The sequence below is a fragment of the Glandiceps talaboti genome, chromosome 7 (genome assembly GCF_964340395.1).
Source record: "Glandiceps talaboti chromosome 7, keGlaTala1.1, whole genome shotgun sequence".
Lineage (NCBI taxonomy): Eukaryota > Metazoa > Hemichordata > Enteropneusta > Spengelidae > Glandiceps > Glandiceps talaboti.
In genome coordinates this window covers 8,059,408-8,081,074 of record NC_135555.1, presented here as the reverse complement: position 1 = coordinate 8,081,074, position 21,667 = coordinate 8,059,408, and the positions used below count along the sequence as shown (strand labels likewise).

The 21,667-nt window shown below is 34.4% G+C and overlaps 1 protein-coding gene across 1 annotated transcript; it reads left to right on the top strand.

The window, feature by feature from the left end:
* The first annotated feature begins 1,884 nt into the window (after positions 1–1,884).
* LOC144437638 (sodium/myo-inositol cotransporter-like) lies at positions 1,885–19,263 on the top strand. Its single transcript, XM_078126622.1, has 14 exons — positions 1,885–2,058; positions 7,657–7,728; positions 8,724–8,888; positions 9,091–9,195; positions 10,051–10,156; positions 11,142–11,222; positions 11,827–12,032; positions 12,690–12,825; positions 14,362–14,469; positions 15,312–15,462; positions 15,844–16,012; positions 16,370–16,588; positions 17,065–17,374; positions 18,439–19,263. The coding sequence occupies exons 1-14, from the start codon at positions 1,975–1,977 to the stop codon at positions 18,666–18,668; spliced, it is 2,142 nt and encodes a 713-aa protein (XP_077982748.1). The 5' UTR covers positions 1,885–1,974; the 3' UTR covers positions 18,669–19,263.
* Positions 19,264–21,667: the final 2,404 nt, after the last annotated feature.

Below are 21,667 nucleotides of genomic sequence, written 5' to 3'. Positions count from 1 at the left end.
CTTTTCTGACCCAAGAAAACATATTTCAGGATTTTTGTTGCAATATCTCAATGACACAGTCAATATCTGAAGGGGACTATTTGGTTTCTGTAAATTAAGACAATTTAAAAAACAAGACAGGAGTCAATAGACTAGTGTTAAAATCTAGTGTTTTTCTTTCAATATAAATCTCTTATAAAGATGTACAAATAAATCTTTCTCAAGTTGAGAATGAAAATTGAGGAACAACAAATATAACGAAATACAAAAAATAATATCTTCCCTGAGAACTTACAGGAATTGACTGATTCAAAGAAAAGCAAGTTTAGTACTGATCAGAGTTGATTTTGGAACTGTTCTATAATTTAAAGTTGTAATTTAACGTAGACAGACGTCTTTCATACTAACTGCTAATTCTTCTACTTGCACAGAACAAGTTATTTAGAGGTACAGTTGTGAACCATTGTGACGTGGTGTAAGTATGAACAACGCATTCAAACTTAATGATTAATTTAAAAAAAAATTGCACTGCTACTCCATTTGAAAAAAAAATTGATGCAGGACTGACAGTAGAAAAAAAAATTGCTGTCACTGACTGGAAAAAAAATTTGCTCCCATACCTACTTCCTCCATACCCCCCCCCCCCAGAAATCAAACGGTTCTCCCCTTAGTTACGGTAGATCTCGATCTAGACGTCACGCCCTGAGGCGATCTAGTTGCCGCACGAGTTGGACCCCCTGTCAGCTCCCAGGCCCGGCCCGCCCCAAAGCTTCCCGGCACCGACTTCTTAAATCAAGTCGGTCATACCCAATCTTCTGACACCAAAACTTATTAAATTTTCCTCAGTCATGTCGAGCACATGAGAGAAAGTGACTCCCTCTGTCAAGAAACGTGCTGTGAAAGCTGACAGACCTAAATCTGACAGAACAGACGTGGGACTCCATGACAGACTAGACGACGACGGGACGTGCTCACAAAAGGATAACACAACAGCAACTCGAGTCTGCGCGTGCGTGTTTGAATCGGCGAGAAAGTGTGCCCTCTAGCGGGGGATCTTAACGAAAGCCCTTAATAAACTACTGTATGCACATAACGACGTAGTGTTACCGCATATAATAATAGTAACTGTACATATAATAATACAGTATGCACATAATAACTTAAGATTTGCACATAATAAACTATTTAATGCACATAATAACATAGTGTTTGCACATACAATAACACTAACTGTACATAAACTATTCAATGCACATAATAACATAGTGTTTGCACATACAATAATAATAACTGTACATAATAAACTATTAAATGCACATACTAACATAGTGTTTGCACATACAATAATAGTAACTGTACATAATAAACTATTAAATGCACATACTAACATAGTGTTTGCACATACAATAATAGTAACTGTACATAATAAACTATTTAATGCACATAATAACATAGTGTTTGCACATATAGTAATAGTAACTGTACATAGAATAATACAGTATGCACATAATAATTTAAGGTAAGCACATAATAAACTATTGAATGCACATAATAACATAGTATTTGCACATACAATAATAGTAATTGCACACTTAAGTCAGTTGTGGCTTTCCATACCTGACCATGTGTACCCTCGATGTGGCGAAAGCGTCGAAATGGTTTTTACCTCTATTTCCATCGTGTTGTGTCGTTTGTTTTCGTACCGAGTAATCGTCGCCTTCCCACGTGGGAAGCGGCGATCACTCCGAACAAAACAAACGTCACAACACGATGAATAGAGGTAAATAAGGACATCTAGCCGCTTTCACCACATCGGATTTTAATCAATTGGGTTGCTGGCACCCCCACTGATAAACAGTATGCAAATCTTTCGCTTTCACTGCGCATGCTAGAAACTGTTGAGTGGACGCAAAGCTAACTAGTCATACACGTATTGCTAGCTTTCGTCCCTGACTCGTTTAGAAGTTGTCCTAGTGAAGTTTAAGTGTCGAAAAGATGGCCCTCGAAAGAAGGCTAAGTGGAGCCGACATTGGCGTTGTTGTTGCATATTTCGTCTGCATTCTATGTGTTGGATTCTATGTGAGTAAAACAATATGCATCTAGCAATAGCACACTAGGACTAGGAGTAGGGAAGTACTGTAACGGGTGAACACCGCGTACGATCTGTCCGTGGACGTGGGCACACCTCCTTTACCTTGGTGTGTTGTTTACAATTTTTCTTTGGAGGCTACTCTTTACATGTAAGAGTTATACTTTGCTTGTATGCCATTTCTGCATTTTACTGCAAGTTAAATTCAAGTTGTCTTCAAAAGTGAATGGAAACGTTGTTTATCTTGGCCGTAATGTAAATTTGTGTCTGTGATCTTGTCCCGGGATCTTCTTGTACTTGTTGTGGCTAATCTACATGTAACTGGCACGGGTCACCTCAGGGCGTGCCTAGCCTGGGGTTCTTTAGTTTGTCAGATCGGGGAATGTGTCTTTGAAATATTGTAAGGCGGTATGTATTGAAATACTGCATGAATTAACTGACTTTTCGTTTTGATATATTGGTAGCAAACTAGTCCTGCTTGCAGACGGTGCACGGGTCTAGATACTGACATGACCCTCAACACCGAGAAGGAAGGGACGACTTACTCCGTATGCGCTATGCAAGCAGGACGAGTAGCACACAAGTGGTCATGATGTTGGTTTAATATCAGTTGGAAAGTATTTAGCAAAAATTAACCCCATACTCTCATTGAGTCATTTTATAGTGTCGATTTTACCATCTCTTTTAGTTGCTGACTTCACACAACGAAAGACTAGTACTTCATACAGTAGCTGTTTCGTTGCACATGACTTTGTGTTATTACCTCCCGTAAGGGTACGGGAGGTATTAAAAGGGGAAGGTGTGTCTGTGTGTGTGTGTGTGTCTGTCTGTCTGTCTGTCTGTCTGTGTGTCTGTGTCATCATTTTCTAGAAATCGGCTTGCTCAATTGTAATGAAATTTGGGATATATAATCTTTAGGGTAATAGCTAGACCTGATTAGGTTTTGAGCCAGATCTGTTAATGTTTAATTAGAGAAATTTGCATATTAATGAAATCAACTAATTACGCAATATCTTAAGACTGCATACATCAATTTCAATATAATTTAGTATATTCGTTCAACATAACAACATACATTTGTCCTATAAAATTCGTTGATGTATCTTATGGCGTTAATGAATAATTTGCATAATTAATTATTTTTGGTAATTAGGCTATATCTTAAGAATACATACTTCAAATTCAACATAATTTAGTACATACGTTAACCATAAGAAACAACATACGTCCTATCAAGTTTGTTGATGCACCGTATGGTGTTAATGAATAATTTGCATAATTAATGATTTTCAGTAATTAGGCTATATCTTAAGAATACATACTTTAATTCCAATATAATTCAGTACATACATTAACCATAACAAATTGTGTATGTCATATAAAGTTAGTTGATGTACCTTACAGTGTTAATGAATAATTTGCATAATTAATGATTTTAGGTAATTAGGCTATATCTTAAGACTGCATACTTCAATTTCAATACGATTTAGTACATACGTTAACCATAACAAAGTGGATATGTCCTATAAAATCTTTTACATAGCTTAGTTTTAATGAAAAATTTGCATATTTAATGATTTTAGGTAACTAGATCGTATCTTAAAACTGCAAGCTTCAAATTTCGTATAATGTGATACGTACATCATAATAATACGCACCTGTCCTATGAAGTTTGTTGCTACAACTTTTTCCTTTAATGAGTATTTTGAATAATGAATGATATTTAGTAATTAAGCAGTATCATAGACTAAATGACATACATTAACCTAAGAAAGCACGCTTGTCCAAAAAACAAAGCCTGTTACCATAGTTTTTTAGTTTAATTTAGTTACATAATTAGTGATTCCCTTACGGGAGGCATTCAGTTTAAATCTGGTTTTTGTATTTTTGTTTCATTTTTAAGCTTGTAGATGGAAAATTGTTCAGTGAAAGTGAAAGTGATCACATTCAAGATGTGTGTTTTGGGTCAAAAAGTAGGATTTTTGGTAAAAGCCTTAGACTCCAAAACTACCTGGCAGATTGACCTGAAAATTGTAGGGATGTACATAGGGATATGTATATTAACATTAAAAGTTTGTTCATGACATGGTGGTCAAACTGTCAATATAATCCCCCCCCCCCCCAATATTTTTATTCGTTCAGTGAAGGAAAATATGAGTGACCTAAAGGGGAGGTGCGGGTAGGGGGATGGGGCAGGGCCTTTCACTGTGAGTTGATAGACAAGTAGTGACAAACCCTTACGTCACGAGTACTTTCCGACTGAATGAAGATATTGGGGAATAATGTAATTTTACTTCTTCTAGCATAACACATGAAAAATCAGGAAAAATAATGGTGATTTTGGGAAAAAACTCATATTTCGAGCACCACAAAACCTGGGTAGATACAGGTTGCCATGATGTACAATGACCATGGTATACAGTCCGTATTTTCTGTTCAAAGACAATAACTTGGCTTGAGTATGGTATAATAATGTTTATTTATGAACAAAAATATCGTTACTAGGAAACTTGAATTCTTAGGTAAGGAGCCTCCAGAATGACATTATAGGATTAGGGACTGTTGAAAATCAGAGGTCAAAAGAGCTAATGTGTCTGTCAGACTGCAATGACAACTATGTCTGAATGAATTGATTTATTTTAAGATATTTCAACATAAAGTGTGGATCTGTCAAAGTTGTTCTGATAAGATTGACAGGTTTATTCATATATGTAGGACAGGTTCAAGCAATATAACCAAACTAGGACATATCTGATTGAATTGACTCTAAGAACATAAACATAATAGTTTCCAGATATTTTCCACTATAATTGTGTTTTGCCAAGTTCCTATTGTAATAAAGAGACAAAGAGTTAGAAACTTCCTAGTAAAATAATGAAAAAAATTACTGAAAAGTCAAAGGGGAGGGGTTGTGGTCTGGTAGAATTGACCGTTTAATTTTGTAGATACTTTAGTGTAATATTGCAAATGTTTTAACCTTGTGACAGTGGGAATATTAATGTTGGTAAAATAAACAGTTTCCAGTACACCTACCATATTTGGGTGAACTAGAAAAAAATAATTTTTCCTCCTGTTTTATATACCTTAAATTGAGAGTTTGTAAAATGATTTTTGGAACTTCAATAAAATTTTTACATAGCTACTTTAAGTTCCAACTAAAGCAGATTGACTTGATACAATGCATATAGCAGTCTGACTTATACCTACACTTTCTGCATAAAAAAGGTACAAGGTGAAAATTGCATGGAACAGTATTGTTGAGAGTATAGTGAAATGCTAGAGTTTCAGCATACTTTTGACTAAGTTTCAGCATACTTTGAAAAAGTGTAGAAAACTTTGTCAGTTCATCTTGTAATTTTAAACTTATTGTTTCGGCACACTTTGACCTAAAATCAACAACACTTTGTCAGTTAAAGTAAAACTGTTCTGATTAGCTGTTTAAACTTCCAGGATTAGTGTGTTTACTTTTGTGACTTGGACATTGAATTGAATGACATGTGAGTGAAGTTATGAGGGACAAGTCAGTGTTTAAGTTGGTCATGCTCCTTCACTTGATCATCAGGTGTCAACCAAGATTTCATGCTGTGCTGTGTGTATAGGAATAGAGATTTCAAGTATTACTCACTATCCATACACTCTATAGTATCAACCAGAGTCTGGTATCAACAAAGTGTGTATCCATAGTGAAACAACAATGTAAACTCTTCAGTTCACAATTCATGCTTGAAACGATAATTATGAAAGTAAAAATTATCAGTACTTTCACCAAAAGAAAAAGTTTTCAGAATTTGTATACAAAGGATAAAAATATGGTATTATAATTAATGTGAAATATTTGTATGTTCATAATTTTGGAGAATAATTTGAAAAGTAAGTTGAACGCATTTGACTCGTTTACCAATTGTCACAAAATGACTGATTTAGTGCATACTATATATGTTTGGGTTCACTGAGAACTGCAAGTTGTATAATGGAGGTACAAGGTACCATAGTTGTTGTAAATGATGAAAACATAGTTGTGGTAAATGATGGAAAATATATTCATAGGAAACAGAAATCGATGAAGCATATAAATTGTTACTGAGTGAACGACACTCACGGTCCAGCAACAGAGAAACTAGTTGGACATGCATGGTTCTCTTTTTAAAAAATGAGAATTTTTGTTTTGTTTTAAATTTATGGAAAAGAAAATATGAATTATACAGTATGATCTATTCTATTCATTATTGTAGTCTTTGAGCATTGCTGCATGGAGAGACAGTCAAGGTCAGCTGTAATTTTGTTTTAATGACTTCATTTAATTGTTTATAAAGAGTTTACCAATTTCCTATGCTGTACTGTATGGTTCAAATTACAAGCAATATATCAACCCTGCTATTTCATAAAAATGTTTAAATTATTTGCGAAAAAGGCGACAAGGTTATGTGTGTTTGAATAAATAAACTCTACTATTTTCATAATTTATTAGGTGAATGGCCAGCTCTACCAACCCTGTTTTTTATTTCTACATGTCCATGTTTTATTTTAGGAATACAGTTCATGTTATTAGTAGTCAAATGAACAAGTTTTGTTGTCTTTTGCCATCTGATTTAGTGCAGGTAGTTGTATGGGTTCACTGATAACTGTATGTGTGATATAATTCAGGTGTGGTCTGTACATTAAATTAAAAAAAAAAAAACAACCTATACTACCACTGAGAAAGGGTTAAAAGTTTGGTAAAATTTATTTTCCCAGACATCCAGTGTTTTGACTGTGATGTCATATATTTATTTATCTTATTCATTCATTTAATTGTCATTTGTACCTTCTCCAACCTTGTTGGGGGTTTTGTGTCAAATTATTTCATCATTTAAACATGCTGTTGTATAGTTGCTCTGTTGTTACGTCATTTTATATTGTTATTTAACAATGTGCTCATTAGTCAAGAGGCCTAACGCAATAAATTGAATTATAAAGGATGTATTCAGACAATGTCCCAGATGTTTCATCATTAACACTAATTTTACAGGATAAATTAGTGGTCAAGTTAACTGAAATATTATGCACATTTTATCTGCTGTATCATACAAAGACATACAGCTGTCAAAAATGATTGGAACTTGCTTGTCAGGGATGTAGCTAGTAACTGGTAAAGTGAGAAAAGTGGGCAAAGATATCTAGGAACAAGACTCATAAATCTGCCTTATGAAATATACAGATTGAAACAAAGAATTTTGAAACAAATTCCTGAAACAGTAGCTGGCAAAATATTAGCCATTTTTTTGGCCACTGGTCGTAATTATCTTCATCCCTGCTGGTTCTTTCTGAATAATTACATACATTATAGAAGTAATACTGAAATACTGTAACTGAAAATAAGAGAAATAAAATAAATGAATTTGAGAAAGAGTGTGTTAAAGACTTTAGTTTTAAAATAATGACAATAAAATTTGCTCTATTTTTGTTGTGTTAAGGAATGATAATTATGTTTTGAATTTTCTCCTCACTTTCGTACATTTGTGTACATGCATGTGTTTATGTAATAAACCTTCTGTGTTTGTATGGTTAAAGCTAGTGTAAAGTTTCGGGATTTATGTATTTTATTGCAGGCAATGTGCCGGTCTAACAGAGGTACTGTTAGTGGCTACTTTTTGGCAGGAAGGACCATGCCATTCTGGATGGTAAGTGAAATATGAACACGTAGTCCCACCATTAATAGTACCGGTAGCATGATTGAAAATATGTACTACGTTGGATTGATAACTTCTGTCAGTTAATGAATAATTTCAAAGCAACATCAATTTTCAATAAGATGCAATTCCACTCAGATAAAACTCAAAAGCAAGAAGAAAAATATCTGAATAGTTTAGTTTACCGTATGTGTACCCGTATGTGTACCCATACACTGAAAGAGATAAGAATAATGTTGAGAACAGAGATGGTGCATTGCACCTGGAAAAATGGTTGGTTTTTATCTGCTGTGGAACAAAATCTACATCTCTTGAACAGTCAGAGTGAGACAGCTGTTGTCAAATTGACTTATTCCACATAGAGGGAAGGTTCTTGTAGAATAGTATACATCTTTATATTACACAAGGCACTTGTCTATTGAGTACTTTGACCGGTTTAATAATGACAATCGGGTGACACTTTTTGATTATATTTTGAAAACTACAGCTCTGCACTGAGCTGTTACAAAAAAGTCCTAAAATTGTCAGAGAATATGTAGTGTTTGCACATTGATTGTTTTTACATATTCATACCAGTCTGTAGTTTACATAGCACTTTCATGTGTTCAACTGCAAAGAAAAGGTCATTGACTCAAGATGGTGAGCAGTTTTGAATTCTTTGCTTTGAATTGGTTGAAAATAAAATATAGTGCGCAGTGTAATGTCAGAAACCATTCATGCCTCAAAAAGGATGAAGACTAACAGGTGAAGAATTTTGATTCCTCGAAATATTAATATTCAAATGTTACTTGTTACGCATACCTCAAAAACTTCAAAATGAAATTCGTGACCACCGAGGGCGCTTTTTAGCATCGCTGTACTCATGACTGTTAGTGTTTGGGCTATTTAGTATGTGCATCGCAAGTTTTCTGAAGCACTATTAGACAAAGTGAAACTTTCACTTTCCTGAATTCTTCACAGTTATCAAATATGATTTTTTTCACTAGGTTGGAGCATCACTGTTTGTCAGTAATATAGGAAGTGAGCATTTCATTGGATTGGCTGGATCAGGAGCTGCTGGTGGGATAGGTGTAGGAGCCTGGGAGTTCAATGCAATCCTGCTACTGCAGTTGTTAGGATGGGTCTTTCTACCAGTCTACATTGCATGTGGGGTAGGTAAATAGGAAATATAGGAAAATATTTTCTTATCTTTTAATTTTGTTTTGGGTACCGTTACTGAGAAATCTACTGGTTAGTTAAGTTCTACTTGTCAGTGGGTTATGTTCCCAGATTGAAAATGATTATAGAATGAACAAATAACGATGCAAATGTTAATTGACAGTAAAAGTGATAATTGTATGTTTTTGTTTTCAGATTTTTACTATGCCGCAATACCTGTCTAAACGTTTTGGTGGACAAAGACTTCGTGTATATTTTGCTTGTTTGTCTTTGATTCTGTACTTATTTACAAAGTTATCGGTAAGTATTTGTTATTCAATAATGAATTCAGAATTGTTGTTAAAATTATGTATAAATTGTCACAATCATATTCTTTACATAATAATTGATAAGTTTGGAAAAGTTTTTATTGGTAGTTATAGAAATGCTTTAGAATTTTAACTAATGCAAGACTTTCCTGCACATTTTTACAAATTTTTAACTTCACTTTTGTCATCAAGGAAAAATTTGGGGGATTATTACCGTGTAAAAATTCATTGATAGAGGGCAGAGTGTATATTTTGATTAAAAAATGCCTGACAGAATGTATTTACTCATAAAGAAGTTGTTATCTGTGTATAGAATGATATGGTGAACATACTTGAATTCATAGAAAGTTTGCATGAGACTCAGCTTGGCATTTACGTAAATGACATTTTTGTATGTATAGTGTAAATCATTATTAACATAAAATCATAGAACATTAACATCTTCATCCAACAGTATACATTCACAATATAAAATAGTTTGCAGGAAGTTGCACAATCTTTGCGATAGGTTGTAAAGATGATGCAGTAAGGTGTGACAATGCAGTAAGCTGCAAGTTATCACAGTAAGTTAGTTGCAAAGTTGTTGCAGCAAGTTAAGTTAATGCCGTGAATGTAAAGATGTTGCAGTAAGTTGCAACATTGTTTTGCATTGCATTGCAAAGTTGTTACCATTACAAAGTTGCTGCAATTAGTTACAAAGCTGTTGCCTTTAGTTGTGAAGTTGCTGCAGTATGTAGTCGCTGTAGTAAGCCACTGAGCTGGGTACTCATTGTCATCTGAACATGAATACTGAAGTTGCTGCAGTGTTATCAGTCTCACTTACTTTTGTTACTTCCATTTGTCCTAGGTGGATTTGTACACTGGTGCCTTATTTATTCAGCAGTCACTTGGCTGGGACTTGTATCTCTCGATAATAGTCCTTATTCTCATAGTCGCTATATTGACCATCACAGGTACAGAAGACTCACCACTATATTCAGTCACTATTATTCCTTTGGATGATCACACATCTATATCAGAGATGTAACATCAGATGTGATATTCAGTTGGGTTTTTTTTTGTCATTTTTTACAGCATAAATCAAGCTTATTACACTTACGAACAAAGATGATGTTAGTAAAATTTTACATTTTCTGGACAGTACAATTTGTTTACATATTGCCATATAAATATTGAAATATTGTACATGATATATACAAAATTTATATGTATGTGTCCAAATATCAAGGTTTGTATGCTGCAAATAACATATTGCCATCAGCCGTTTTATGGAACTTTACCTTTAAAGAAATACCTTTTGAATCGGGCATTTCAGTTCTGTGCACAATGTAGAGACATAATGATTATCTCACTAAACTCATTATTTCTCATTTACAGTGTATAACATTATGTACCAGAGATTACTTGCACCGGTGTGTGTGCATATTAGTTGTATTTGCAATGCAGTGCATACCAAAAACAGTATTTACATACATGCATGCAAATGATATGCAAATGAAGATACGATCGTTTGCTGTACACAAAAGCGTGTGATCACACAGTGTCATTTTTTATTGAAATTTGTTGTTTCGCATAAACATATAATAACAGAACCCCATGTCGCATAAGTGCCAGTGTGGGTACCTCAGGGGTATTTGTACAAGTGCTTGCAGTGTTTTCTGCTGCAGAGAACACTGCAAGCACTTGCACAAATACCCTGAGTACGCCACATTTGCATTCGCACGCCATGGAGTTCTGTCACAGTACTTTGCAAGGAAAGCTAACATATACATATTTATTTGGAGCATGGGTTTACATATATATGACAACATACCTATTTATCAATTAACTTTTAGTTTTCATCATCTATTAAAGCAGCCAGGACCTTAAATTCAGTGCTGGTCAATTTAGTGCACTTTGTATTAACCTTTAGTTTATATAATTTTTGTTATGTTTAAGGTGGTCTAGCAGCTGTCATATATACAGACACTCTACAGGCTTTTCTTATGATATTTGGAGCTATAGCCTTGATGATCATGGGTATGTAACACACATGACTTCTAGATAATTAGATATTATTCCCTAATATTTTTGGTTAATATTTTAGTGTTTTAGTGAGTTTTTACATAACGTTTGTTTAGCAAGGGGGGGGGGGGTCTCATCATATCACTCTGCCCTCACCTGCCTGGGTTGACCGACGGCTGAGGGTGTCCCATCATGGCACACCTTACAGAGCAGGAAACCTTTTATCATCATACAAGAAAGAAAAAATGGTGACTATAAATGTTGTGATGAAATAATACAATTCTGTTATGATTGCCGGTCTTTATGATAATAACATTTTTTGTTAGATCTGTCCAACTACTAAAAAAGGAGTTTCACTTTGTCATTAAATGATGAGTAAAGGGCTTAAAAGTAAGGTGAATAATTTGGTAAAAACCAAGTTTTTTAGACGCAATTTGGTGTCTCATCACATACAGTGACAAATATCCTCAAAATTCTGAAGTAGAATACAAAATCTCATGTAAAAATGAAAAAAATAACATGACTCTGTAGGCATTTAATTATAATTGGTTTGTCACAATTTAAACTCCATGTGAAAATCCCAGTGGGCTGTGAAATAAATTTCTTTTCTGATTTGCAGGATTTATCGAAATTGGTGGATATGATGGCTTGGTAAGAAAGTATCCTGGTGCTGTGACAAATGAGACTGTACCTAATACTACATGTCATGAAACATCAAAACATTCATTTACTATGTTACGACAACCAAGTGATCCTGATATGCCATGGCCTGGTTTCTTGTTCGGTCAGACACCAGGTTCCATTTGGTACTGGTGTGCCGATCAGGTAAGTCCCCATAATAATAGGTTAACTGGTATTATGATTTCGATATGCCGTGGATTGGTTTTGAAGGCTATAGACACCAAGTTCTATTTTGCATTAGTGTGCCTCTCAAGTGAAACCGTCATAGCAGTGTTATGATCAATCCAGATATACCATATAACCTGGTTTCTTGTTTTGCCAAATACCAGCCTCCATTTGGTACTGGTATGCTGATCAGGTGAGTTTTAGATCCAGATATGGTCATTACGTGGATTCCTGTTTGACCACCAAATAGTAGACTCCAGCTGTTACTTGTGTATAGATCAGGCTACTAAATAGCAGTATTAAAATAATGAACACCAATTTCCATCTTGGATGTGGATCAGGTGTAAAAAAACAGACAGGATAATGGCCAATTGGTATCAAGTTCTGCTAGCCACCATTTGATATGTAGTATATGATAAACTGAATAAACAATGCCAATAAATTCTGATAAATTTCTTTACTGATTTGACTACTTTGGTCAGACACTATATTCCATTTAGCAATTGAGGAACTTATCAACATTTAAAGAAAATAAATGGGAAAGTAGTGACCGAGACTTCCTTATTTACAAACCCTTAAAAACACTTGATCACTGCATATTTTTTTGAAAACCTGTTTGATTTTTCTTCTCCATAGGTAATTGTACAAAGAGCATTAGCTGCCAAGAGTTTATCACATGCCCAAGGTGCAACTTTGATGGCTGGCTTTATCAAGATTCTACCTCTGTTTATCATGGTTATGCCAGGAATGATAAGTCGCATCCTGGAACCAGGTATATCAATCAGTACACTTAAAATCACTTAACAGCTGTGTTAAAGATCCATTTGAGATTACCGATAGGATTCCTTAGTAACTAATGCAATGACCCAGGATTGAAACACAGCTCTTTAAAGTATGGTATATATGTTACAGTCAAAAAATTTTTTTTTCTAAAAGTTCATCATTCATTTCCTTTGGACATCATCTTTATGGACTTGTAATCTTTTGGTGAAAATTCATCATATTGCTTACTGTAGTAGGAGGTTATCTCAGTATTTAATTTGCACTTATCTTGTCCTTCATATATGACTCTATCTCTTTACTATTTTATTTTGTAGTTTGTATTGCAGCTTATTGCTATAATCATGGCTGAATGCATTTCTGTTTGTGGTTGTAACATACTTCTGTGTATTCCATGCAACTTGTATAATGGTGAGCTCATACAATATTAAGGTGGCATATCATACTACTCACAAGTAGATACCTCATAATGCTGGGTGTCTGCTGCTCCAACTAATACCTATAATAAACATTCATGGATTTCACAGATTTATTTACCTGCCAAACAGACCAAGTAAAAATTCACATTTTGTGCTCTAACTCTGGAAGCTGAAGAGATTCCTAATGGAGACCTTTTAATTAACACAACCACGATATCCATAGTGAGCTTTCTAATGAGGGTTTGACTTTTGACCTTGAAGTTCAAATGGCTAATAACCATCATAGTTCACATACGCAACTCTTATGTGCATGGGCAGATTTCAACCAAACTTGGCACAAATGTCAGATAAATAGTTCACATATGCACATTACTTTGTTTCATGACCTTTGCAATAATGACAATATGAATATGAATTACTAAGTTGAAATTTTGTACATTGGATGACAGATAAGTCAGAAGGTGTTGGAGTTCTTAGAATGTGATATATTATGCTTGCTATGCCAATTAACTGTCATAAATACTAGTAATTAACATTGCTTCACATTTCTTTGCCATATCATGCCATTTAAATCACTTATTTTTTCAATGCATTATTTATTACTTTTGTATGTGACTGTATGTGCGTGTGTCTGTGTGGTTGAATGTGTATATGGTATCACACTATCTCTCTGTGTCTGTGTATACATGTGAGTGTGTTATAGTCTGATTGATGTGAGTTGTGATCGAGGCTGACTGAAGTAGGTTGTGACAGATGCAGACAACACGCAACCAAGGCAACCACTGTATGGTCTGATGTAGGTCTAGAGAAACAACACTGAAGAGAGATGCAAGACTCTTATGGTCAGTTTATCAGAGTGGGAAAAATTCAATGTCATTTAAATATTTGGTGTTGTTTTAATATTTAAAAATCTGTCTTAAAGTTTGAATTTGGTGATGTTTATTGTGTCTAAATGTATCTGTTTATCATGATGGACAGATTCTGTACTGAAGTTAAAAAAAGTGTTTTGTGACATTTGTATACGTTGTTCAAGTGAATATTATGTATGAATTTTAGTGAATCTGTGTAGCAATTCATATTTCTGATAATTTTGCTGCTTTAATTTTCAGAGGCTGTTGCTTGTGTAGATCCCGATGTTTGCTATTCAATTTGTCAGAGTCGTGCTGGTTGTACCAACATTGCATATCCCAGACTGGTTCTTAGACTAATGCCTAACGGTAAGATACCATTTTTGTGTCTTGATCTATGAAACAGCAGAATCATAATGACCAAATGGTTAGAGTGGCCATCTTGGAATCTGCAAGTTGACGGTTTGAGCTTCCCCATTGTCATTTGTTCTGAATGACTGAAGTCCTTGGGCAAGATTTGAACCACCTTGCCACAGTCAACCATATTGTATAATTGAGGACCTGGTAGGATAGAGGTTGTAATGTGAAGGATTTAATCCTATGTATTTACAGTGGCTGAAATGGATTGTGTGTTCTTCAGGGAGTTGATGAAGATATGTCGGTCTGGTGTGCCAATATAGGTCTGTGCCAAGGATAAAGGGATAGTTGCTATGATCATGACTTCAGTGGAAGACACTTAAAAATGTGTACCATTATTATTATTATTATTATAGTATAAAACATTTTATGTGCCTTCGTTTGGTAAATTATGTAACATCATATGATGTCTCTGCAGAGATCTAATTTGTTATTGTTTATAATGCAGGGATGCAGCAGCTAATTTTACTATAGCCAGCAAAATGTGGCAGTAATATCTAGGAATGACACTCATAAAATTATGCAGTGATGGAAATTTATTAGTTGAAACAAATTTTTTAAAACCAAATTCCTGAAAATGTAGTCTGCAAAATATTGCAAAATAACCGACTGTTTTTGCTGGCCACCATCCCTTATCTACATCCCTTAAAGTGTATTTATGACTGGTCCAGCTACACCTCACTTCTCCTTTAAATCATATTTACAATTCTCTTGGATTTAAATAAATATTTTATCTAGGAGGCATAAGTACACACCACTAATTAAATGCACTTTCGTAATGTTTGGTGATGTAGGTGCTCGTGGTTTGATGATGGCTGTCATGATTGCCGCTCTGATGAGTGATTTGGATTCTATATTCAACAGTGCCAGTACTTTATTCACTATTGATATCTATAAGAGAATCCGTCAGAAGGCATCAGTCAAAGAACTTATGATAGTTGGAAGGTAATAATATATCCCTAAAAAGGAAATTACAAAAATGTAATACATAAACACACACTTGTTGTTCTAGCAAAAAATTTAGTAAATTTAATAGTTTATTTGCATACTGATAAGTGAATTGGCATAACTATTGCAATGAATATAATTTATTTGACTTCAGCTTCTTACTTATAGAAGTGGTTGGCTTGCATACTAAAGAGTAAATTAGCATAGTTGTTATATTGAGCAGTTTTGATTTGATCTTCAACAGTGCTAACTTTATTCACAAAGTTAATGATTGACTTACATACTAATGAGCAAATTAGCATAGCTGCCATATTGAGCAGTTTGAATTTGAATTGGTTGGCTTGCATACTAATGACCATTTGGATTTTCTCTTCCTAGATTGTTTGTGTGTGTCATGGTGGTAGTTGGTATAGCATGGGTACCAGTTGTCAAGGAAACACAAGGCGGTCAGGTGTTCATATACATTCAAGAAATCACTGACTACTTTGCACCCCCAGTGGCAGCTACGTTCCTTATTGCCATTCTTTGGAAACGCTGTAATGAAAAGGTAAAATATAGTTGGGCATGAAATGAAAAGTTTTGATTTAATTGACACACAGATGAGTTATGTCATAATGTTTGTTGACAGAACATGTTCCATAGGGGCAAAATTGCACAATTTGACCTAGTGAGGGCAGTCAACAATTACATACAGTGTGCTGACAGACTTGATTTTTCATAAAGCTTTCTAAGTAGAGAATTAAAGGTAAGTAATTGGAAACACATGAATTTTTAATACAGCCTAAAACATACTCTGCCAAAGTACACTTGATGGGATGTTAAAATAATATGTTTGGGGTTTAGTGATAACTATGGGATTGATGCCATGTTTTTATATTCTGTGAACTGTTATCTTGTCTCACAGGGTGCTTTCTGGGGACTAATGGCAGGATTTGTTGCTGGTGTTGTCCGTCTGATCTTGATCTTTGTATACAGACCAGCCCATGAATGCGGTGAAGTGGACACTCGTCCACCAATCCTAGCCAGAGTCCATTACATGTACTTTGCTATCTTACTCTTCTGGCTAACCACAGTAGTCACCATTATTGTGTCTCTCTTTACTCCACCACCCGAGCCATCCAAGGTAAGCTTATAATCCACAGTGGTCATTATTGTGTCTCTCGATCTCTACTCCGCCACCTGAACCATCCAAGGTAAGCTATCCACAGTAGTCACCATTATTGCATCTCTATACTCCGCCACCCGAGCCATCCAAGGTAAGCTTATAATCCACAATTGTGTCTCTCTGTACTCTGCCACCTGAACCATCCAAGGTAAGCTATCCACAGTGGTCAGCATTATGGCGTCTCTCTCTACTCCACAACCTAAGAAACAAAGGTAAGCAGAGTAGTATATAGCCACAGTGGTCACCACTGCTGTCTCTCTTCACTGTACCACCTAAGCCATCCAGGGTAAGCTACTGTATCCACTGACTGTTGTTGGTTTAATTTGACAACAGTGTTATTTATTACTGTGTAAACTTTGAATAGATCCAATATATATACTTTATTATGAACCCATTTTGACAAAGACGTTATTTTCAATTTCCAAACTGTATAGATTCATCGTACCACATTCTGGACTCGTTTTGACAAAGACATGTCCAATGTACCAATGGTGGATGGAGAGTTTGGAGATAAACTCGGTCCAGTTGCTGCTGAGAATGGTGTCCATGACGACACAACTCATACAGCCATAGTGAAGGAGACTGGTATGCAGACAGTGGAAGATGATGAAGAGATTGATGGAACTAAGCAGGAGGTAGGAAGTAGAGACAGTGTTGATGAAACTGTTCAGACTTCTCCCAAGCTGAGATCCAAGGGAAATCGACAAGAAGACTATGTAGTCAAGGATGGAAACAAGCAGGATGGTGAGATATCTTACATGTCATGTATAGATAGAAACAATAAGAAAATATGGAAACAAAGGCACTGAATAATTATATATCATTCCCAATATTTTACTTCGTTCAGCCAAGGAAAATGTGTCACCTAAGGGGCCTTGTCACTATGAGTCATGAGACAAGTAGTGACAAAACCCTTTTGCCATGAGTATTTTGTGGCCGAATGAAGAAAAATATTGGAAAATGATATAATTATACCTCATCAAGCATAATTTATGGGGAAAAATAATGATGATTTGGAATGTTTTGCCTCATATTTTGAATACTGCAGAACCAGTGACATAGATGAGGGTTGTTATGACATAGAACAACTATCCGTATTTTCTGTTCAAAGACAATATCTTTGCTTGTGCATGGTATAAAAGATAAACTTTAAAAAGTAGAGAATTATGATAAAAGCAGAAGTGAGTTGAAATTAAAATGATGTGGTTTAGGACTGTGACAAGTACTGCATATGGTACAAGTATACAGTTGAAAAGCGTACAGAAATAGTTGACCACAAAAATTACATTTCTACAGGCTTGTGGCATAATTCTTGAAGATTAAATAACATTTGAGTTACCCACCTTGGATTCATTTCAAATACATGTAGATTTCACAAAGGGTGTCCCAGTTGAGGAAATATTAGGGCCAGCTAAATCACTTTATAGCAGTACATGAAGCTGCAGCAATCAACAAAATGAGACTAAAACAATTCCTCGAGTTTGAAAAAATTGTTCTAGCTAAACCAAAGTTAGCAGTAATTTTGACCAAGAATGCCACAAAAACACAACTTTTTTCATAGAATACATGGAAATGATTTTTTTTTCAAAGGAAACTAAAGCACTCAACAATCATTGCCCTCAGGTCTGGTCCAAAAGTTGATTGCAAATAGATTGGCTAGCTGATTGCAAACAGCACCCCAAGTGGCCAAATTATGCAATCTTTTGTTTTTCTGATAACCAGACTAAGGCATACAGTCATTGTATTTTCAGACCTTGCATATGATACTGTTTTGATTTCAATATTTTTTTCAATTTTTCACTTTGCAGAGAAACAGTCTATTTGGCTTAAGGGTTGGAATTGGTTCTGTGGTTTTGCCTCTACGGATGAAGACAAGATGAAACTCCAAGACCACTATGAACACTTGGTTCGCATCACATCATTAAAACAGAATCCTCAAATCAAGCGTCTTCTAAATATTGGTCTGGTAGTCATCCTGGCATCTGGAGTTTTCCTCTACTGCTGGTTTTCACTTTGGAAGTATCAACCTGACTATTAAATGTCCAATACTTGGCATCTGACTTTTTTTATTTGTCTTCTAGTTATATTACTCTAATAATTTTATTGTATTTTAATATAGGGGTTAGGGTTAAATATGCTAATCTTTTCCGTTTTAATTAATGATATAATAATCTTTGAAAATTTCAAAACTTTACACTAAAGTTGATAGTTAAGAATGATTGATTACGGGGTTTAATCAACGTAAGCAGAAGAACATATCATTTTATAATCATATAACATATCGTTCACTACTTTGGCCAAAAAAAGAGAAAGAAATTATTCTGGTCAGCGCGTGCATCATTTAAATACATGTACCCTCGCGTCAGTCTTTTTTTGTGTGTGGTTTTTTTTTCGTGTTGCCCATGCAGTCTGCAGATCTGAGGGAAACAAAAAATAACCCCCCATACTTCAGTGAAGACCACATACACTCTTACTCTAAAGTACTAGATAAAAAGAACAGTAACTGCCATAAATAGTAGACTGAGTGACAGGTTTGTTGCGAATTATAAAAAAAAATTGCATCATCGCATCATTTTGGACAACCTGTCCTGACCAGAAACAATTCATTTTTTTCTCTTTTTTCTGCCTTCCAATACTGACCTTTAACCTCTTCATTACCACATCTACCTCATCACTTACTATGTATTTTCCCGCCAAATTCTTTGCACAAAATTCTTAATTTTCAAAATTTATTGACAAATCTCACATTTAATGTTGACTTGAGTTATACATACAATTATGGTATCACAATTTATGCCAACTTTTTGACATAAATGGGTATATTTTACAAGTAATTTTGGTAGAAATGTGAATATATGTCTTTCCATATTTTTTTATGTGTAAAGTGTATTACTAGTCTTTCAGTGTACTTATTGTGATTTACCCATTTAAGAAATATTCAGATACCTTTTTTGTATAAGAAGTGTTTCTGCTGCATAACTAACGTTAAAATAAAATAGTCTGTATGGCAAAGATCCAGTGAAAACCTGGAACTTGTATGGAAAGTGTATATATTTCCTTTTTTAATTTCTCAGGAAATACATTAACTTAAAAGTGTCATTGTTTTTCCATCAAGAGTACTTCAATTGTTGTAACACCAAAATATTTTGTAATCTCAAAAAATAATGACTAAGACATAGCATAAACTTTGTTCCTACAGTAGATCTGTTGATGACTGACCGTAATGATACGAGGTGGAGAAATTTCTGAGCAACAAAAAATAACCCAAAATATTAGACCCAAAATAACATTCATAATTTTGTTAAATTTTTGTTACTTTTGCTACCTTTATAAAGTTTGGTATCAAAATTTTAGAAATCTTTTTCTCTGTGGTAAATTAATACCTAATTAATGTGTGATGTTTGTAAACATAAATATCATAATAAAAAAGTACTGAAACAATATTTCATTACAAATTAGATAGAAAAGATGTAAATCTAAAAATGTCTGACCAATCATGTATAAACAGATAAAAATGCAAGAAGCAGGTTTGCAAATGACTAAAGTACAACTGAAAAAAGGGCTACCAAAAACAACAGAAGAACACAATAACAAAAAAGTAGTAATGCCAGTCAATTTTTTCCCTTGTTGTCGTCCATTATAAGGTATTTGATATTTCACAGGAACAAGTAGTCGATAACATTTTGCACAATATTATATTTTGTGCATTTTTAATGATAAATTAGTATAAATATATTTTATGTTTAATAAATTTGCTTTGTATAGTTCCCAAGTATGTGCATGTTAAAACTTAGTTTTTAGTAGTTGTGTATGCAATATATATGCTAATTAGACCAGATATGTGTTCTAATATTACTATTTGTGCATGCAATATATATGCTAATTAGACAAAATGTGTGTTCTAATGCTAGCTGTGCAATGCAATATTCGTGTTAATTAGATCAAGTATATGTTATAATATTAGTTGTGCATGCAATATTCATGTTAATTAGACCCAATATGTGTTCTAATATTAGTTGTGCATGCAATATTCATGTTAATTAGACCAAATATGTGTTCTAATGGTAGTTGTGCATGCAATATTCATGTTAATTAGACCAAATATGTGTTCTAATGGTAGTTGTGCATGCAATTTTCATGTTAGTTAGACCCAATATGTGTTCTAATAGTTGTGCTTGCAATATTCCTGTTAATTAGATCAAATATATGTTCTAATATTAGTTGTGCATGCAATATTCATGTTAATTAGACCCAATATGTGTTCTAATATAAGTTGTGCATGCAATATTCATGTTAATTAGACCCAATATGTGTTCTAATATATGTTGTGCATGCAATAGTCATGTTAATTAGACCAAATATATGTTCTAATATTAGTTGTGCATGCAATATTGATGTTAATTAGACCCAATATGTGTTCTAATGGTAGTTGTGCATGCAATATTCATGTTAATTAGAGGTTCAAGAGTAATATAACTGCCGTTGATATATATACTGACTGTGTAGGGTAAAACTATACATAGAGGTCAGTGTTCACAACCTTCAAAAACAGGGTACTTAGGCCTAACAAAAAAATTGTGTGGTTCCGACTTCGCTCATTTTTAGAATAGGTGGGGTAGGTAGATTTTTTTTTCATATGTGAGTGTCTAGTTCAGGTAGTTACATTTTCCATTGTTTTCCATATGGTCTCTGTGTTATTGGTTTCTTCTCATCAGATGTACATTCATTACAGATGGGAAGAACAGTTTTATGTTGCCTTTTTAATTTGGTGTCAGTTTGCGCATCCACCATTTCTTGCAAGACTTCACAATTTTCTTGATTTTATGATTTTTTTTTCGAATACTTAAAAAAAATGTTCAGGGTCGGCGTGAAAAACTAGGTGGTGTCAGATAATTTGTTTTTATTAGGCCTTACATGGTCTATCAAAAGTCACAAAATTGCATCTCATTTGATAAAATTTCACGAAAACATCAAATTTCCGATCAATAATGTGAAAATTTATTGTATATCACTTGTACTAGCCTGTCTCTAAACCAT